This window comes from Typopeltis vanoorti, chromosome 17 (genome assembly GCF_054136105.1).
Source record: "Typopeltis vanoorti isolate ZY-2024b chromosome 17, IOZ_Tvanoo_1.0, whole genome shotgun sequence".
Taxonomy (NCBI): domain Eukaryota; kingdom Metazoa; phylum Arthropoda; class Arachnida; order Uropygi; family Thelyphonidae; genus Typopeltis; species Typopeltis vanoorti.
In genome coordinates, this window is record NC_143565.1 from 36,966,285 (window position 1) to 36,987,500 (window position 21,216).

Below are 21,216 nucleotides of genomic sequence, written 5' to 3' on the forward strand. Positions count from 1 at the left end.
AAAAAAGAGACAAGTGGTCTTGACTGGAGATCAGAATATTATCAAGAGTACAGGAAAGATCTAGAATCATTTGAAAACTGCAAGGTTTCTCAAATGAAGAGAAACAGTACTCTATCATCTATAAAACTACAAACAAGATTTATGGTTTGTGAGAGGAGGTCATTAATCTACAAGAAAAAGAGCACGTGTAAAAGCACATAGCACTGCAGTAACTGAAGGCTTTGCGCTTTGGCGTGCACACTCTACGTTGATGGAGAAACATGAATAGAGGAAACTATGACATGTAACAAATAATCAGAACGAAAAAAAAAAATTACTGATCCGATTGCAGTGGTCAGAAGTCAGGCCGCTGGCAGATGGTTTGGTGAGGAGGCCTCTATGACAGATCAAACTAGATCAAATCTTTGAAAATGGCAAGAGTACAATCACATTATTTCTCTAAACTTTGACAAAGCTTATGCCCAAAGGTTTGGTGAGGTCAACGAGGAGTTCAACTGTAGAGAAAGAGAGTGGTGCCTATTCATACTGGAATTTGAGTATCACTTTGAGTATCCAGCAGTATCACTGTAAACTGGAGTTTACAGTGATACTGCTGGACCTTGCCAAGGCCTTTGATAGGATACCACATGGAACCCTAATCAGTAAACTGGAGCAGATGGGTATAGATATAGGGTTGGTGAGATCGATAAGAGGGTGGTTGAAGGAGAGATATCAAAGAGTGGTTTATTCAGGAGTGGAGTCTAAAAGACGTCTTGTGACTAGTGGAGTGCCACAGGGCTCTGTTCTTGGACCACTGCTTTTCAATTTGTTCATCAATGATATTGGAAAGGATCTGAGAGGAAGTGTTCACTTGTTTGCTGATGATGCAAAGTTGGGTAGAGCAATTGTGAGTGCACAGGATGTCAAAATTTTACAGGATGATTTGGATAGTTTGGAGGACTGGGCTAGGAAAAATGGATGTCAATTTAATGTGGCAAAGTGTAAGGTTATGCACTTTGGGGTGAAAAGAATAGCAGCAGTATATCGCATTGGTGGAACCGTACTCCAGGAGATTGATGAGGCCAGGGATTTGGGAGTGTTGGTGGATAGGGAATTGAAGTTTAGGGGGCACATTGCAAAAGTAACTAAAACAGCTCACCAAATCACTTGGCTTATGAAAAATACTTTAACATGCAGAGACAAACAAGTTGTTGTTCCTCTGTATCGAGCCTTGATAAGACCCCATCTGGACTTCTGTGCCCAGCTATGGGCACCAGGGTTTCTTCGTGATGGGGAGGAAGTGGAGAGGGTCCAGAGACGAGTGACCAAGATGATAGCAGGTCTGTGGAATGAACCTTATGAGAATAGGTTGAAGATTTGTGGGTTGCAGAAATTGGACGATAGGCGAAGGAGGGGTGATATGATTGAGACATTCAAATTACTGAAGGGTTTTTATAAGATTGATCCAGAAGATATTTTTGAAAATATGACTGGTGGTGGGAGGACTAGGGGCCATGCATGGAAGCTGGGCAAGAGCGTGGTTGACAAGGGTGTTAGAGCTAGGTTCTTTACTTGGAGAGTGGTAAATGAGTGGAATAAGCTTCCAGAGTCTGTTGTGGGTGCTACGACCGTGAATGAGTTCAAGGCAAGGTATGATAGATACTGTGTGAATGTTGAATAGTTGTTCTTGACATGATGTTAGGGTCTCCCTCGATGAGTCTGTCGACTCCTTGGAGTTTCCCGGAACAATAATAATAATAATAATAATAATTAATAATTAGTGAGGGGGGGGAGATGAAACATGGCCATAGACACTTCATATCTCCAATATGCAAGGCTGTGGTGTTTCTTCACCAGAAATGAAATTCATATACTACTTGGATACATGGTTGGCATTTCCTTGAACTCAGGATGGCATGCTAAGCCAACAATACTTGTTCCCTAGAGCTCTGTTTATGGAACTAGGTGGCATTAACATGGGATGGTCAGATTGACTTGGCTGAGAGAACCAAGTTTACTAGTTTACCGGCTCCCATGCCACTTACTTCAATGAATACCATTTCCAACTCCTCCAGAAATACATTAACTGATTCATTCCTTCTCTTCCCCCCCCCCCACAACCACTTAATCCGTCCACACATGGCACTATCCTGTTATAGATTTTTGTGCATGTGTGTGTGTGTGTGTGAGGGGAGAGGAGGCTGATGGTAAAAAAAACACCGAAAATTACTAGTTTGTGTTCAATTGTGCAGCTACTATTAAATAGTTGCAAAATTAAACACAGTACAAGTTAACGAAGCAGACAGAGATGGAAATCTTAGTAAAAATAAGTAGAAGCATTGCAGCACCATTATTTAGGATATCAGTGAGGATAATTTAATGCTTGAAATACACCAATTAAAAGAAACAACTAAAGAAACTCAGGCAAGAGACAAGAAAATGAGCAGAAGCAGAAAAGAAAAATGAATGACTGAAAAAAGAGAATAATTATACTAAAAATAAGGTAAGTAAATTAGAATATAAGAAAAATGAACCAATATGGTATGGTGATTCAATCATGAAATTTGCACTTGCAAAGTAGTCACTACTTTGAGCTTCCAGGAAACAAAATTAAAATTTAAAAAAATTAAAAATACATCAAATGTAAGAGAGAAAGAGAAAAGAAAAGGAGATGGTAGTGCTTGTATGAACTAATGATTTAAGTAATGATAAATATAATTTGTTGAAAGAATTAAGTCCCAGTGTGATGACAGGGGTTAAAGAATAGTCCCAATGTAGCCCATGCATGTCGTAAAAGGTGACTAAAATGGGTACTCAGTCCCTGGGTGGTATAGCCAGGTTCCTTCTTGTAAGGCTGGGCATAGGGCTAACAACCCTGCCCTGTAAAAACTCAACTTGTTAAGAAAATCAAAAGGAAAATTAACTGGACAGACTTCACGGAATGACCTGGACAACAGAAAAAGAATTATGAATATTGGTTTGGAAGCTGGAATGTCTTGAGCCTCAACAGGCCAGGAGCATTGAAGAGCGTGTGAGGAACTACAGAGATACAGAGTGAAAATAACAGCATTGTAGGAGGTGAGATGGAAAGGAAGTGGCATATTTGATACCAGAATACATACTATTTTTTATAGTGGAGGAGACCAAAAATCCTTTGGTACAGCATTCTTGATAAAAAATGGAAACACTTGGTTCTTGATTTTAGACCAGTTAATGAACGCCTTTGTGTACTGAGAATAAAGTTTAAGATGTTCAGTACTTCACTTATATGTGCACATGCACCAACCGAGAACTTGTGAAGAAGACAAGGTGAATTTCTATGAATCACTGGAGAGGATATATGATCATCGCCGAAACATGTTAAAATGGTTATAGGAGAAATGAATACCAAAATAGGAAAGGAAGAAACCTTCCGACCAACAATTGGAAGAGATAGTGCACATGAAGAAAGTAATGAAAATACACGAGACTAATTGATTTTGCAAGTGGCAAAAATATGATCATATATACAAACTGTTTTCCACATAAAAAAAGTGCATAAAGTTACCTGGAGATCGGCAGATGAAATAATGGAAAATCAGATAGATCATGTGATGATTGATAGACGACATGCGACTGATATCATTGATGTAAGAAGTTTTAGAGGGGTGGATTGTGATAAGGATCCAGAATTAAATATAAACAAAGGATAAAAATTAATATGGTAGGTAGAGGAAGGAGAACACCAAGATATGACATCCAAAAATTAAAAGATGGAAAAATCAGACAAAAATATGTTGAAAGATTGAAAGAAAAAATAAATGAAGAGAAAGAGGACGAATATACAAATGATATGACTATAGATAAAAAATGGGAAAGGATCAAGAATAAAATTACCAAAGTGGAAGAAGTCCTGGGATTCAGAAACAGTGATAAACGAAATGAATGGTATGATTTGGAATGTAGAAAATGTGTTGAAGACAGAAATACAGCTCATCTAAAGATGCTTGAACAGAAAACTTGAGCAAATGAGTATGAATATAGAAAAAAATGAAAATAAGTCAAAAAGATACGTAGAAGAAAGAAGTGTGAATGGGAAAAGGCAAAGCTAAATAAAATTGAGATTTTGAAGAATACAGGACAAATTAAGAAAATGCATAATAAGATAAAGGAAATTAAAGGTGGATTTCAACCTAGAACAACTTTCTGCAGAGACTGTGAGGGCAACTTGCTTGGTGGGAAGGAGGACATTTTGAGAAGGTGGGCTGAATATTTTGAAGATCTCCTTCAGGACAAAACAAGCTTGGAAACTAATGTTTCAGAAGAAGATGAGTTTAACGAACCCCTGGCAAGTATGGGAAAAGCTGAGACAGAGGAAGCACCAGAATTACACAAGGTGGAATTAGCCCTAAAGAGAATGAAAAATAATAAACCACCTGGTGAATATGGAATACCAGTCGAGATATTAAAATACAGTAGGCAATCACTATTGATCAAAATACATGAGTGCTTTTCAGAGATATGGGAAACTGAGTCTATGCCTACTGAATGGGACATTGTTATTATCTTCCCTATACATAAGGGAAGATAATAGTATAAGAACATAAGAAAAATGACAAGTCTCTATGCCAAAATTATAGAGGAATATCACTGTTAGCAGTAATTTACAAAATATTTGCAAGGATACTGGCAACTAGATTGCAACCCTTCATAGAAGAAATGCTGGGTGACTTATCAATGTGGCTTTATGATAACAAGCCTATGATAACATCAATAGAGATAAGCTATTCAAAGTCATGAAGGAATTCAAAAAATTCCATCCAAACTGATAAGATTAGTCAAAATGACAATCAGAAATACCATGTGTAGAGTGTAAATACAGGATGAACTCACATCAGAGTTCAGGATTACCAAAGGATTACGACAAGGAGATCAACTATTAACAATGCTTTTTAACCTATGCCTTGAAAGGGTAATATGAAATGTAATCATAAACAAAGGTGGAACTATTATGAATAGAAGTCTACAGCTTTTGGCTTTTGCAGATGATGTGGACTGTATTGGAAGGACTGAGAAAAGCCTTTGAGAGAGAGAGAGGGTTATAGACAAATGAGAGAGGAGGCAAAGAAACTGGGACTACAAACAAACGAAAACTAAAACTGTTGCCAGAGATAAACAAAAATCTGGAAATATCCAAAATTTCATGGTAGATGAAGAAACCTTTGAACAAGTCCAGTAGTTCACATATTTGGGTTCGGTAATAACAGAAAGTAATGATGTGTCAGTTGAAATTACCTATAGAATACCTGCGGCGAATAGAACTTATTATAGGTATTCAACCACTATTAAAATCTAGGTTTCGATTAAAAGTAAAATCCAGCTATATAAAGTAATCCTCAAACCTGTACTTTTGTAAGGTCGTGAAAATGATCCAGAGAGATCAAAACTGATTACAAATATGGGAATGAAAGGTAGTAAGAAAGATCTTTGGCCCAATTAATGAGAATGGACTTCGGAGAGTGAGGAATAACAAAGAAATAATGGAAAAATTCAATGAAATGGATATTATTACTGAAATAAAGGTGAGAAGACTGGGATGGCTAGGAAACGTTCAGCAAATGGGGGATGAGCCGTAAAAAAGGTCTTTGTGTCTGGACTGGGTGGATCAAGGCCCAGAGGACGACCAAAAGGAGATGGCTTGACGATGTGGAGGATGATTTAAAGAAAATGGGAGTACAGAACTGGAGGAACAAGGCACAGAATCGTGAAGAATGGAAGGCTATCCTGAGACAGGCCCAGGTCCTAAATGGACTTTAATTTCAAGGAGTAGTAGTGAAAGAAGTAAGAAAGAAAAGTGAGAGAGTAAAAACTGTCAGCTTATTACCTAGATATGACAGAAGTAAGTTAAGGAGGAAGGCTCTCTTCTTTATTCAATACTCTCCAAATTTCTATACATATGTACATTCTTTTTTTATTTCTATTTTTTTATATCTGATCAACATACAAAAAGCCACAAGACTTATAGTACATTAGTGCCATGTGTGGAAAAGAGGAATAGAAGAAAGGAGGAATCCATTCAGATTTTGCTTGAAAATCTGAAGATTGTAATATTTTGGGAAGACAGAGTGGGAAGACTTCCAAAAAACAGAAGCAGATGGAATGAAAAAAGGAGGCAGTGAAGTTGGTTTGGTCAGTTTCAAGCTGGACTGTAAATGGGTGTTGGTTAGCAGTGGCTCTTGCTTTAATGATTTTGGAGGAGAATGGAAGAATAATAGTGGCCAACTCAGCAAAGCACCATACATGAAAGCATGCATAGAAAAGAACAGAAGAGGTACAATGCAGAAATTGAATGTCTGTGAGAGAGGGATTGTATGTAATTAATGATCTCTCTCTCTCACACAAGTGGGATCATTAATTAGAGAGAGGGATCGTTAATTAGCCAGATCACGCTCTTCTGGATAGAAGTGAGCAATCTTAGAGAGGATTTAGGTGACCACCCCAAATATGGGAGCAATATTCAATGGCTGGGTGGATTTGGGCTTTGCATATGCCTGCTTGATCGGTGAAACTGGAGAAGGGGAGGCGATATAAGTTGTGGACATTGAAGTTCCCATGAAGGAGGACCTCACTACTGGGGTATTTCGACTACAGAAAGTCGAGCTTTAAAGAGAGAGAGAGAGAGAGAGAGAGTGAGTTGAAGAGATCAGAATGGTTGACAGAGTTTGGAGAATAATAGAGAGAGAGAGAGAGAGAGAGAGCATATGAGACAGGCAGGTTGATTTGATAGAGAAATTTTGAGTCCAAAGTATATCAAAGAGTGGGGATTCCAGGATTTGCAGTCTCTGGCATGGCATATCGGTTCTGATGAATGTACAAGAGTGCCACCCTTGTGGTGGTTATTGTAATGATTTTTAAGCTATATACAGAATATATACAGAATATATAATTCAAACTCGAATATCAAACAGGAAACGAGTATGAAATTCATGAACATCCTGTGATCCAAATATTTCACTAAGTATTTTCAAACTTCATCAGGAAACTATATTTGAACATAACTTTTCAACACACATACAACCTAAAATCCAAAATGCACATATCTAAGTCATGTGGACAAATTTATAAAAAAATAAAATAAATACATAAAAACTGAACATCTAAAGTATTTTTTCTTTGACTAAATTCATATGTAGAATATCTTTCTGTAGTTGCATTCAGTAGAAGAGCCCAGCAAAATTATATGATAATCAATTACATACCTTCTATTGGACAATATCTAGGTAATCTAACTGGATAAAGAGCTCCCTGTTGTATAAGGCACGTGACATTAACTATCTCCTGCTTACATGCTTGAGTCACAGCACGATGAATGGCTAAAATTGCCTCACGGTTCGTAATGTTACACCAAGGCTTAAAATCAAGTTCATCCAAGTTTAGAATGTTACTATCACTCTTATCAATCCTCCTTGTTCCATTCATAACATGACTAGTTATTTTATCACTTCCATCTCCACCAGGCACTTGCACAATTCTTAAGTATTTAAGATCCTTGGCTGCCGGAACAACTAAATCTGCAGTTCCTTTCAGTTTATCTGAATCTCTGGGTGATATGTTTCTACTGCTACTATCTTTCAGAATTTTATCCCAATTATTACTAGGAGAGTCTTCGTCATCTATGACATAATCTTCCAGGAACTTGTTAACCATGGGATCTACATGAGCTGTTCGTTGTCTAGCTTGCTGGTGGGTTAGCTATCAAAAAAAAAAAAAAAAAATTTAAAAACTGTATTAGAAGCAAATTCTTTAGCAGCCTTAAATCATTATCATTGGTATTGCTATTAAACATAACTGATGCCTATGTAGCTACGTGATTGCATGAATTTTTATCTTAATACTGAAAACTGATCATGTGTGTGTGTGTGTGTGTGTACACTTTACAAAATGTGAGAAAAATCTAGAAATATTACTAACTCTAAATAATACTATGTTATGACTCCATGAGGTCTTGTTTAATAATAATAATAAGTAAGTAATAATTATTTAATTCTAAAACATCATTACTTACACTTGTAGTTTGAATCAGTCTCTTTTTAAATCTCTGGGTTTTGAATTATTTCCCAGAGGAGCCTCTAAATATTTCAATATACGAATTTTAACAGCTGTGAATAGGATTCAGGTCAAATGGGAGCGGGGCAGGGGTAGAATTAGTGATGCAATATTTAGCCATTTAAGAAAGGCATATTATTATTATTATAGGCAACTCCAAGGAGTCCTTAGATTCATCGACAGAGGCTCTAAACACTGAACTCATTCACGGTCATGGCACCCACAACAAACTGTGGCAGCTTATTCCACTCATTCACCACTCTCCAATTAAAAACCCTAGTTCTGCCACTCTTGCTCAGTTTCCATGGATGGCCCCCTGGTTCTCCCACCACCAGACCTGTTCTGAAAAATTTCCTCTGAATTAATCTTGTAAAAACCCCTCAATAATTTGAATGTCTGAATCATATCACCCCCTTTCTGCCCATCAACCAATTTCTGTAACCCACAGATCGTTCTCGTTATATTCATTCCATAGACCACCTATCATCTTGGTCACTGGCCTCTGATCATCTCTACCTCCTCCCCAACAAGAAGAAACCATGGTGCCCAGATCTACGCACAGTAGTCAAGATGGGGTCTTATCAAGGCTCGATAAAGAGAAAAAATAACCTGCTTGTCTCTGCTTGTCAAAGTATTCTTAAGTAACCAAGTAAATTGTATTCTCTTCTTTTCTCTATTATTAATTTTAGGAAAAGGCCGGGTCTATACATGATCGTCCTTTCCTAAATCCATTCTGTACTACTTCTAAAATAAAGTTTCCGGAATATTTCATTAGTTTGCTATTTAAAATTCTGCTATATATTTTGTAACAGGAATTTAGTATACTTATACCTCTATAGTTTTTAGGGTCAGCTCTACTACCTTTTTAAAAGCTAGGAATCACAATTGCTTTTTTTCATTCCATTGGGGGGTTACCAGTTGAATAAATTTTATTTAAAAATAATAAGAGTCTTTCTTTGAATCTTGTTCCTGCATATTTATATAGTTCTGAACCTAGCTTATCTTCTCCAGGTGATTTTCTGTTTCTTTCAGGCTGATTTCTAATTCTTCTTTAGTTATTTCCTTTTCATTAAATGTTAGCCAGTTGTCTTTTTTAAAATATTTATCTGTCCACAATTCTGTGTATAAGTTTAGAAATTCTTCTAATTTCAATTCGGTGTTTAATTTTATGTTTTCTTTAGTATCTGCATTCAAGTGTTTCAAAATCTTATATGCATTGGATCTTATTTTATATAAATCATGTTGTTCTAAATTAGAAACAAATTTGTTCCATGAAGAATGGCTCTTATTCTTTTATATTCTATTTCATCTTCTAATCTTTTACTGCTTAACCATTTATGATAGGCTTCTTTTTTTCATTTTGATTATTTCTTTGATTGTATCATCTCATATCTTCAGTTTTTTCCTTTCACTGAATTTTTTGGTCTTTCCTAAGCCTTCATTTGCTGCTGCAATTAGTATCGTTTTTATATTAAGCCATTCTATTTCTTCATTTTGTTTTATTTTATCTAGATATTAATCAATATTGATTAATACTTTGTCCATATAGCCATTGTATATTTGTGTCATTTAATAATCTAGTTTTATAAACAAATATTTTAAATTTTCTTTCTGTTCTTGTTACTTATAGCCATTTAGGTGGTAATCTTAATTTTACTGAGATAAAGAGCCAATAGGCTTCACTTTGGTGAAGTAAGTTTATTCAAATTAAGTGGATATTGAATCCAACATTATTTCTTAGCTGAATAAGAAACTCACATTAGAAAATCTAAGAGTTTCATGCTGAATATAGAAAACTATAAAAGTTCGGCGAGTCCAAGCGTAAGCCAACACATGTTACATGTTGGGGCAACTTGTAGTAAAGGTGGAGTAAGCTCCAATCACTGTCCTTAGTATTTTCTCATAACGTACAACACAACTCCTAGGAGATGTATGCTGTTATACATTACGGGAGAAGGTCACTACCCAGACCGGTTTCGACCTTTTTTTTGAGGTCTCATCAGTGAGTAGGTAGACCCAGATGTAAATACTGAGGTTGCAGCAGTGCAGAGCTTATTTCTTTACCGTATGAGTCACCAAAGGGTGCACTAATAAATTACCGAGATAAAGAGCCAATAGGCTTCACTTCGGCAAAGTAAGTTTAATCAAATTAAGTGGATATTGAATCCAACATTATTTCTTAGCCAAATATAGCTCTTAGCAGAAATAAGCTCTGCACTACTGTAACCTCAGTATTTACATCTGGGTCTACCTACTCACTGATGAGACCTCAAAAAAGGTCGAAACTGGTCTGGGTAGTGACCTTCTCCCGTAATGTATAACAGCATACATCTCTTAGGATGTTGTGTTGTACATTATGGGAAAATACTAAGGACAGTGATCGGAGCTTACTCCACCTTTACTACGAGTTGCCCCAACATGTAACATGTGTTGGCTTACACTTGAACTCGAACTTTTATAGTTTTCTATATTCGGCATGAAACTCTTAGATTTTCTATCTTTGAGTTTTTTATTCGACTAAGAAATAATGTTGGATTCAATATCCACTTAATTTGAATAATCTTAATTTTATTTTAACGAGAAAGTGGCCACTGCTTATTTCATATCCTCTGTGAACTCTAACATCTAACGAAAACTTTGACGTCTTTTCATTTAAGATAAAATAGTCTAATATTTTATCTTAAATCTATCAAACTACAAAGTGAATCAATTTTTTACCATTCCTGTTTAGAGTATGCTCTCCGTATATTCCTATATTATTATCAATTTTCGTGTTTCCAATTCTTGCATTTAAATCTCCTGCTAAAATGACATAATTTTATTTATTTTATTATATATATCTTGTAGCTGATTATTATTATTATTATTATTCAGGCCTCCATGGAGTCAAAAGACTCATCGTGTGAGGTCTTTCCTAAGAACATAAAGTCTGTCAAGATTCATCGAGGGGAGGTCCCCCTTAAGAAACACAAAGTCTATCATACCACTTTTTAAACTCATTGAACATTCTCGCTCTCACCACTCCATCAGGCAATGCATTCCACGGTTCAACCACCCTCCACGCAAAGAAACCACTCCTCATCCTCTTGCTCACAGTTTCCTTTCGTAACTTCCAGGGATGGCCTCTTGTAATCATGCCTTCCCGCAGTTCAACCAAGCAAAAGAACTCCCCAGTGTCAACCCTGTAACAACCTCTCAACAGTTTAAAAGTCTCGATCATATCACCTCTCCTTCTTCTATCCACCAAACTCTGCAGTCCACATCCCTCAGCCGATCCTCATAACCAAAATTGTACAGTCCTGAAACCATCTTTGTCATCCGTCTTTGTATCCTTTCCACAGTTAATTTATCCCCTTCAAATCCTGGGGACCAAATATGAGAACAATAGTCTAAGTGTGGTTTGATCAGACTTATACAAAGGAATGATAACCCTTTTATCTCTGCAGGTCAGTGTCCTTCTCATAATTGCAGTAATCCTCTGTGTTACCTTCACCACCTTTGCAATATGTCCCCTAAATTTCAGGTTTCTATCACTCATCAACCCCAGATCTCTTGTCTCCCCTACTTCCTCCAGTATAACTCCTCCCATAGAGAATGCAGTATCCCATTGATGTTTCCCAAACCTCAAGACCTTACATTTTGCTGCATTAAACTGACACCCCCCATTCATTTGCCCATCTATCTAGCTTATTCAAATCCTCTTGCAGGGGCTACCACTAATTGCTATTACTAATAATCCTTCCCAGCTTCGCATCATCTGCAAACAACTGAACATCCCCTTGCAGTCCACTGACAATGTCATTGATATAAAGGTTAAACAATATAGGTCCTAGTACTGAGCCCTGTGGGACCCCACTTGTAACTCTCTGCCTCCTTGAAACTGCTCCACCATACACAATTCTCTGATACCTATCAGACAGCCAATCCTGAATCCAGTTGACCAATCTGACATCCAGACCCATGTGATGCAACTTAAATATCAGCTTATCATGTGGCACCCTGTCAAATGCCTTCGCTAAGTCTAAGAAAATTGCAGTATATGCCTTTCCCTCATCTAATGTTCTTGCAACTTTATTATAAAAGGCTAGCATATTGCTAAAACAAGAGCGTCCTTTCACAAATCCATGTTGACTCTCACAGATAACATTACCCTCATCTACCCAATGCTGTATACGATCCCTCACTACTTTCTCCAAGATCTTAACAACTACTGATGACACACAGACTGGCCTATAATTAGACACTTCCAGTCTGTTACCACCCTTATGCAATGGCACTATCTTACCTTCCTTCCATTCCTTGGGCACCTTTCCTGCAGCCAGACTTTCATTGAAAATTTTTTTCATTATAAATTTCATTATAAAATTCAACATTATCCTGTTCTCTTTATTCTTCAGAGGCATATAAACCAATTATTGTTAAATAACCTCTATTTTTATTCTAGCTTCTATTATTCTTTCATTTCATAATTTATAATGTTTTAACTATTTTGAAAGGGTGTTATGAATCCAAATCATGACTCCTGCTTGTACTTTTTGGTCTCTGTCATCTCCACTGTATATCACATTAAAGAACAGCATGTAAGAAAAGTTTAAAAAGAATTAAAGTTGAGCAGATTACAAGTAAATTGTAGACTCAACTATACAAACATTATTGAAGAAAAAAATAAACAAATTGAAAACAAGAACCAAACTTTGGAGTCTCAATAGCAAACTCTGACAAAACATTAATTCAGCTAGGGAGGTATGCAGTGGAGTTGTCTGCAAGGATAGAAAAATAAAAACACCATGGTGGACACAAGTTAAAGAAGCAGTCATGAAAAAGAAGAAAGCATATCAAAAGTTCCTAGCAAATAAGTCGACAGATGCCTTAAAAGAATGCAGAGAAAATTGTAAAAGAGCTAAGCTATGTGTAAAAGTAGCTAAACAAAAGTCATGGGAAGACTGGTAAGAATATAGAAAATAAATATCAGAAAGGTGACAAAATGTTCTGGAGGCTATTGAAGAAGTTTAAAAATGGAGGAAAGAGTACTGTAAAAGGAATCAAGGATGATAATAGTGACATGAAAACCAAAGATAAGGATATTCTAGATGTGTAGAATAATTACTTTGAAAGACTGGTAAAATGAACCAAGCAATGACAGAACCATACTAGAAAATTTTCAAGAGAAATGCAAATCAATACTTGAAGTAGAAAAAGCTGTCAAAAACTTGAAATATGGAAAGTTAGCTGTAGTAGATGATATTCGACCAGAAGTGCTTAAGTATGGAGGTATACGTTTTGCTGTGGCTATACTACATAATTCAGAAGGATTGGTCAGAAGGTCAAATTCCCAATGATTGGAGTAGCTCATAGTACCCATCTATAAAAAAAGGGAACAAATTTGAATGCAAGAATTAGAGGAATTTCTCTACTAAGTGTTCCAGGTAAGATTTATGCAAGCATACTTGAAAAGAGGTTGAGAAAGACTGTAAGTGAAACTTGAACAAGCTGGGGGTTCAGGCCAAATAAAGGTTGTCAAGATCAGATTTTTACTTTAAGACAAACATTTGAAAAATCATGGGAATGACAAAGATCTGTATTTAAGTTTTGTAGAACTGGAAAAGGCAAATGACAAGGTGCCCAGATAAAAGATTTACAAAACACTACAATTATGTGGGATGAATGGAACATAATACAGAACAATACATAGTTTATATTTAAGTAATCATTTAAAACATATGGTAAAATCTTATCTAGCTTAGTGGACCTTGTTGATATCTAGAACACTAAGATTTCAAATATGTTAATTTCAATCACTTCAATCCTTTGAATCCTTTGACTTTCCCCATTCCTCTGGGAATAAAATTTATTTCACCAGAATAAAATAATTTGATAAAGCAATCATTAAACAGTTCTATTATGTGTTCATTAACATTTGTCCACAATGATTTCTCATCCTACCAGCAACAAAATGAAAACTTGTAGTATTTTCATTGGCTGTAGGGGCTTTCCTCTGTTATTATAACTTTGATTTTTTACTACTATATTGATCACATTCCTCATAAAGTTGCTGCTACTCGCTGCTTTTGCATTTGCAATTCCAGTTAATTTCTCAAGTCATCCATTTCATCACAACGTATCTGCTAATTTAAAAGAAGTATGTATCATTAATTTATTTATTTCCAATTTTCAAATGAATTCATCATTCTCATTAACCAACCTGTCCCATTAGATGAAATACATATCAATCACTTATGTTACTTATCCATGTTATTTAAACAATACAGTACATTTTGCATGCATATTTTAATTGAAGGATACAGACATCACAACTGATCAGACCTGAAAAGGAGAACATAAGGAACATTTAAATACTTGTACATTGTTGGGATATGTATAGGGTTACCACACATCTGGGATTGGCCCAGACAGTCCTGGATTTGTAATTACATCCGGGGCTGTGTTCAGGATTGAAAAAAGTCTGGGATTTTTAAATTACCGGTGATTAGTGTTTAATGATTAGTAATTCTCCTTGCGTGTTTGATATTTATGTCTGAAAAGTCTGCTACCCTTTCTTTTTTTTTTTTTTTTTGCATTCCTTACTTTACTTACTATGGAAAAGAGAAAATGCAGTTTAAATGAAAAGTAGCAAGCTGAGTATAAGTTTTTAAAACCTTCTTATGACAGTGATTGTGTAAGTTGCACACTGCATAAAGGAGACTTCTCAGTTGCACACAAGGGAAAAGGTGATATAGATCATATAAAAAGCGCTAAACACAAGAGAACAATAAGTAGTGTTTCATCTTCTAATATTGCTGCTTATTTTAAATCAATAGACGCTACTGATGATGACCTTAAATGTGCTGCTAAAGAAGCAACATTTGCTTATCATTCTGCAATGCATGACATCAGACTGTACACCTAAGTTAACTGAAAAGTTATTCGAACTAAAATGTTCAGCCATTCACACAAAAACTGAAGCAATAATTATAAATGTGATATTGTCATTAATTTTCAATGAAATGTCTGATGATTAAAAAACTGCTAGTTATGCTGTAACAATTGATAATTCAAATCATAGACATAAAACTAGTCCATATAATGGTTCAGTACTTTACTTCAGATCACAGGATTTGGATAAAAAGCCTACATTTTGAAGATGAACCAAAAATATACTGGAGTGGAACAGAAAAGAGAAGTCCATCCACCCACATCAACTTCACAACAGACCTGCTGCAGAAGGTACGCAATCTACTTTTCAATATTTTGAGTATTTTGTTGATTGAGTTCCTTGCTCTATGATTTGCTTTTATTTCTTCATACCAACTTTTGTTTGTCATGGAAGGGGTGTACAACTTATAAGTTCCAGCTTTCTTATCATCGAAATTATTTTTTCGTGAAGTGTGGGAGATGATTAATTTCAATGAGTATTCAACATGAATACTCAGTGAATACTCATGGGAAAGTAGAGTAGTGTGCCCTCCCACAATGAGTCCTTGGACTCCCTAGAGGTGTCACGTAATAATAACAACATTACATTCCATTACGTTGCATCCATGCATGCAAACTACATACACACTCTACTCAATAGTCTTGAGTCTTTAACTGGCATTTTTGCAAGCAATAATTGCTTCTTCTCCTCCTCCATTTACCTCTTTATCAAATTCTTCTCTAATTTTCTGACCAATATCACCTTCTGAATTCAAAAATCATTATATCTGTCACCACAATGAATCAATAATATAGCAAATCCAACATAACTAATAAGCTGAATATCTGAACATCTACACCAGGAGTATCAACAATTGGACCGCGGGCCATTTGAGTTTGATAGAAGTGTATCTCAAGTGGGCCACAAAATATTTTCGACTAAAAAAACCTTCACTAATTAGAATCGAAGGGAAGTGAAAGAATAAGTATAAATAAATTGGAAAATGAATAACAAAAATTTTATTTATTCTAAGTTATTACAAGACATAAAATAATAGTATAATGATTATAACAACTAAAAAAAAATAAAGAATATTTTTATTATATTTATATTATGGTAATAAAAGGTGTTAGCTGAATTTTTTTTTTATTAATATTTACAATAGATGGCATTTAAACCAAATTAAACTAAATTAATTTTATTGTTGCTTTGCGTTTGAGTGTCCGCGCGGTTAGCCTAGTGGCTTTGTGCTTCGCAACCATATGCCTGGGGAAGGAGTGTCCTAGGTTCGATTCCCGTCGGAGACGTGAGGAGCTGAAGGATCTTCCTCAGCCATAGCCAAGTTAGCCGGTCTTGGGCGCGGGCAGTAGGGTTTTTTCCGCCAATTTATCTGGTGTTTTTCATCCCGCAAACAGGCAAACCGGCCCCGTGAACACACAGGGATACAGCCAAGAATACCTTGAGGCATAGGAGTGACCATTCTATCCTCGTATTTCGGTTACGAAATCCAAGCATGCTTGGAAGGTTGTGGGCCTTAAAGGCCTGTTAAAGCCATTGGGATAGATAGATTTGCGTTTGAGTTAGTGGGTGCACTCCCATGCATCTAACTAAATAGTTTTTAGTTAGATGCATCTAACTAAATAGTTTTTAGTTAGATACTGTGTTTGCCGGTGCAACATATAGTTTTGCTCTAGTCTAAAGAGCATGGTTAATGTGGGAGGAGACATGTAATTCATTAATTGGTGCCGTGTTTATCCCAGTTGTCTCTAATTGCACTAAAGAAATATATTACCCATGCTGAAAAATATATTACACAGACAGCAAATATCTCTGTACTTTATTCAATGGTACAATAAAACTATGTGTTTTCCTTACATCTGCAATATAGTGGCAGTTTGGGCGGGCATGCTTACCGAGGGGTGCGAGTTATCGCCCAACGTGAAAGTGGTTAAACTTTATTTTCGTATGCAATGTATATGCAAAACTTTAAAAAAAATTTTTTTTTTTCATAAAGTAAAATCAGGAGTGCAAGTGATATGCGAAAGTGATTTTTATTAGAGCAAATACGGTATTTCTGTTTTATTATAAAAAGCAACCATCCTTTTTTTTTTCATCTTTCCTTGAGGCTTCGTGGGCCGCAAGAAATTGCTTGGGGGCCGCTAGTTTGACACCCCTGATCTGTACTATGCATCGGCCATTACACATAGACTACTGGATGAAGGCACTCCTGCAAATTTGATGATTCTGGTTGGCACTGTGACCACTTTATCCCTCCACCATTCTGTCTAGTACCCATTCTTTTGTCCATTGCTGTTTGTGGTTATTTTGAATTTAGAATCAAAGCAACTGCAAACTGCAGCAAACTTTGTAAACTGCAAACGTTCTTCTAGCCAGTTTGCTTGTTTTGTGGGAATTTGAAAATGTTTTGTCACACAAAATAGCCAGAACACAGTACATGCATTTTGGGTGGCAAAACACTTCCTATCTACAAAAAGAAGGCACAGCCATGGGCTCAAAATTACCCCCTCCCCAATTGCTAACTTTCACATGGAATATTTTAAGCAACATGCTTTAGATTCCTCTCCTTTAAAACCCAAAGTCTTGCTTAGCAGCCAGACATTAGATACTTTCCTCAGCCGCCTAAACAAACAACACAAATGCATACAATTCACAATTGAGATTAAAAAGCAGAATACACTTCTTTTTCTATATACACTTGTCACACTAAAAATTAAAAAGCAGATTAAAAAGCAGAATACACTTCTTTTTTTATATACGCTTGTCACACATCTTCCTTCTGGCAATCTTTCATTCACTATTTACAGGAAACTGACACATACTGGCCAATATATACACACAAACTCCTACCACCACCCAACAAAAAAACTAGATATACTTAACACTCTAAAAAACAGGGCTTTGAAGATTTGCTCCAATGAACGAGCACTTAAAGATGAATTAAAAGTTATCAGCAATACCTTCCTAAAAAATGGCTACAGCCAAAATACTATCAACAAAATTCTTCACAAGACCTCAGTTAAAAACAAAAGTAAACTAGACTACAATAAAACTGTAACAATTCCATACATTAAAGGGATATCAGATAAAATAAACAGAATACTACAGAAATACAACCTTAAAGCCACCTTTAAACACCTCCTGCAAAATTAAAGAACTTACTCAAATCATCCAAGGATCCACTCCCTCTACTGGCCCACCCTGGAGTATACCGTATTCATTGAACCTGTAATTTGACCTATATGGGGGGAAACAGGATGCACAATTCCTATCAGAAAAAAAAAACAAACATAAATGGCACATTGAATATAATATAATAACTGTGGTAAAGCTGACCATTCTGATCATGCTCTGAACTTTACATAAAATTGACTGGAAAAGCAAGTGTTGTTTACATCACACCAAAACATGGTATGAATGTAAATTTAAGGAGGCTGTGAGATTCTTATCAACCACATACACATACAAATGTGTATATATATATATACACATTTGTTGTGTATATATATATATACACATTTGTTGTGTATATATATATATATATATATATATATATATGGTGGCAGGTACGAATGATTTGAAAGGAGACAAAATGGAAATGATACAAGACCTGAATGAATTGTTTGAGGTAGCAAAAGTAAAGAATGAGAGAGTTAGAATGATTAGTCTTTTGCCACGGTATGACAGTGAAATGTTTAAAAGGAGGGCCATAATTGCGAATGACTTTATGAGTGGGTTATGTATGACGAGTGGTGTGGAATTTGTGGACGTGTGGAGCGAGTTTGATGGGCGAAAGGATCTATATAAGATGGATGGCTTGCATTTGAATGGTTATGATGTAAGAAGACTTGAGAAATTGTTGCTGAATGTAGTGGATGTGCAAATTCAGGGAAACTAGATTTGTTAAGGGGGGGAGTAGACATACAGTCCTTAGGGAGGCAGTTGAATGTAAGAATGAATATAATATGCTAGAGCAAATAAGGACAACAAACCAGAGTGGGATAGTTAATATAAGGCATCAAGGTAGCATTGGGGCTAATGGGGGTCTTAAATTCATGTACACTAATACTAGGAGTATTAGGAACAAGAAGGAAGAGTTTTTGGCCATGGTTGGCACTTCCAGACCACAGGTTATTGGTATTAGTGAAACATGGCTGACTGTAGATGATATAGCTAGTGGGATTGAATGTGATGGGTATAGTGTGTTCAGGAATGACAGAGAGAATAAAATGGGGGGAGGAGTATTGTTGATGATAGCTGATGAGCTACAGCCAAGGAGAATAGAAGTTGAATTGCAGGATAGAGAAAAGAGCACATTTGAGGCCATTTGGTGTGAGATTGTGGCTAGCAGAACTAAATATACAATTGGGTGCTGCTATAGACCAGGTGATGGAAAAGATGGTGGTGACAGTATGCACAAGCAAATAGAAGAAATGAGTGGAAGGAGGGTGATTATTATGGGAGATTTCAACTATGGTCGCATTGATTGGAGTGAGGAGAGGACACACGGGAGGAAGGAATTGGATTTTATGCGGTTATTAAGGGATAACTATCTGCGACAGCATGTAATGGAAAATACTAGAGGTCAGAGAGTGCTTGACCTAGTAATTACATCTGAGGATTTGGCTGTAACAAATATGACCACATTGCCACCAATCGGTGAGAGTGATCATAGGGTCTTGACTTGGGAGGTGGCTAAAGGTGTAGAATTTTCAATTAAGACAGGGTACATGTGGAATTATCGGGCTGGAAAGTATGACAAGCTTAGGAGTTTGATTGGCTCAGTGCCATGGCATGTACAACTGCAAGGACTAGAAGTTGATAGTGCATGGGAGGTAGTTAAGAAGTGCTTGCATGAAGCAATGGCTGACTGTATACCTAGAGTCCGAATAATAAATCAAGTAGGGGTTAAATGGATGAATAACACCATTAAGCTTGAGATGCAAAAAAAGAAACAACTATGGAGGGAATTTAAGAAGAAAGGTGACCGGCAGGCACACGAACGGTATAAAGCGCAGGCCAGAAGGGTGACGAGTGTGGTAAGAAAAGCAAAAAAGGATTACGAAAGAACATTGGCTATGCAGGCTAAAGAGAATCCTAAACAGTTTTTTAGATATGTAGCAAGTAAAAGGAAAAATGTACATGGCAGAATGATTTTAAAGAATGCCGATGGTAGGGAGGTAACTGAATCAGTTGAGATAGCTGAGTTACTGAGTGAGCACTTTGCAAGAATATATCATCCAGGTGGTGACATTGCAGAAACGAATAAACCAGTACATTATACGGGAATTGTGGTGAATGAAGTGGAGGTGAGTAGTCTATTGCATAACCTCAATGTCAATACATCTGTGGGATTGGATGGTATACCAGCTCGTGTAGTATGAGAAGCAGCTAGAGAATTGTCAGTACCCTTGACCATTTTGTTTAATTTGAGTCTCGGGTCTGGTTCAGTCCCGAGCGGGTGGAAGGAGGGGAAAATAGTTCCACTGCATAAAGGTGGTTCCAAGACTGCTGTTGTAAATTACCGACCGATTAGCATATCAGGAATCATTGTCAAGGTCTTAGAGAAATTAGTCAAGAAAAGAATACAGGATAGGATAGATGAAAATGGGATATTGTATGGGGGACAACATGGTTTTGTGAAGGGTAGATCATGCCTCAGTAACTTGCTCACGTTTTATAACACAGTGACGGCTGAACTGGATAGGGGTAATGGGTTTACAGTGATACTACTGGACCTTGCCAAGGCCTTTGACAGGATACCACATGGAACCCTAATCAGTAAACTGGAGCAGATGGGGATAGATATAGGGTTGGTAAGATGGATAGGAGGGTGGTTGAAGGAGAGATACCAGAGAGTGGTTTATTCAGGAGTGGAGTCAAAAAGACGGCTTGTGACTAGTAAAGTGACGCAGGGCTCTGTTCTTGGACCACTGCTTTTCAATTTGTTCATCAATGATATTGGAAAGGATTTGAGAGGAAGTGCTCACTTGTTTGCTGATGATGCAAAGTTGGGTAGAGCAATTGTGAGTGCACAGGATGTCAAAATTTTACAGGATGATTTGGATAGTTTGGAGGACTGGGCTAGGAAAAATTGATGTCAGTTTAATGTGGCAAAGTGTAAGGTTATGCACTTTGGGGTGAAAAGAACAGCAGCAGTATATCGCATTGGTTCAACCGTACTCCAGGAGATTGATGAGGCCAGGGATTTGGGAGTGCTG

The 21,216-nt window shown here is 36.6% G+C and overlaps 1 protein-coding gene across 1 annotated transcript in view; it reads right to left on the reverse strand.

Moving 5' to 3' along the window:
* Positions 1–21,216, reverse strand: part of oxt (Xylosyltransferase oxt) — a 335,397-nt gene that overhangs the window by 299,433 nt on the left and 14,748 nt on the right. The window contains exon 2 of the mRNA XM_090406721.1: positions 7,218–7,710. Within this exon, the coding sequence (XP_090262847.1) occupies positions 7,218–7,710 (493 nt within the window). The remainder of the gene's footprint in view (positions 1–7,217; positions 7,711–21,216) is intronic.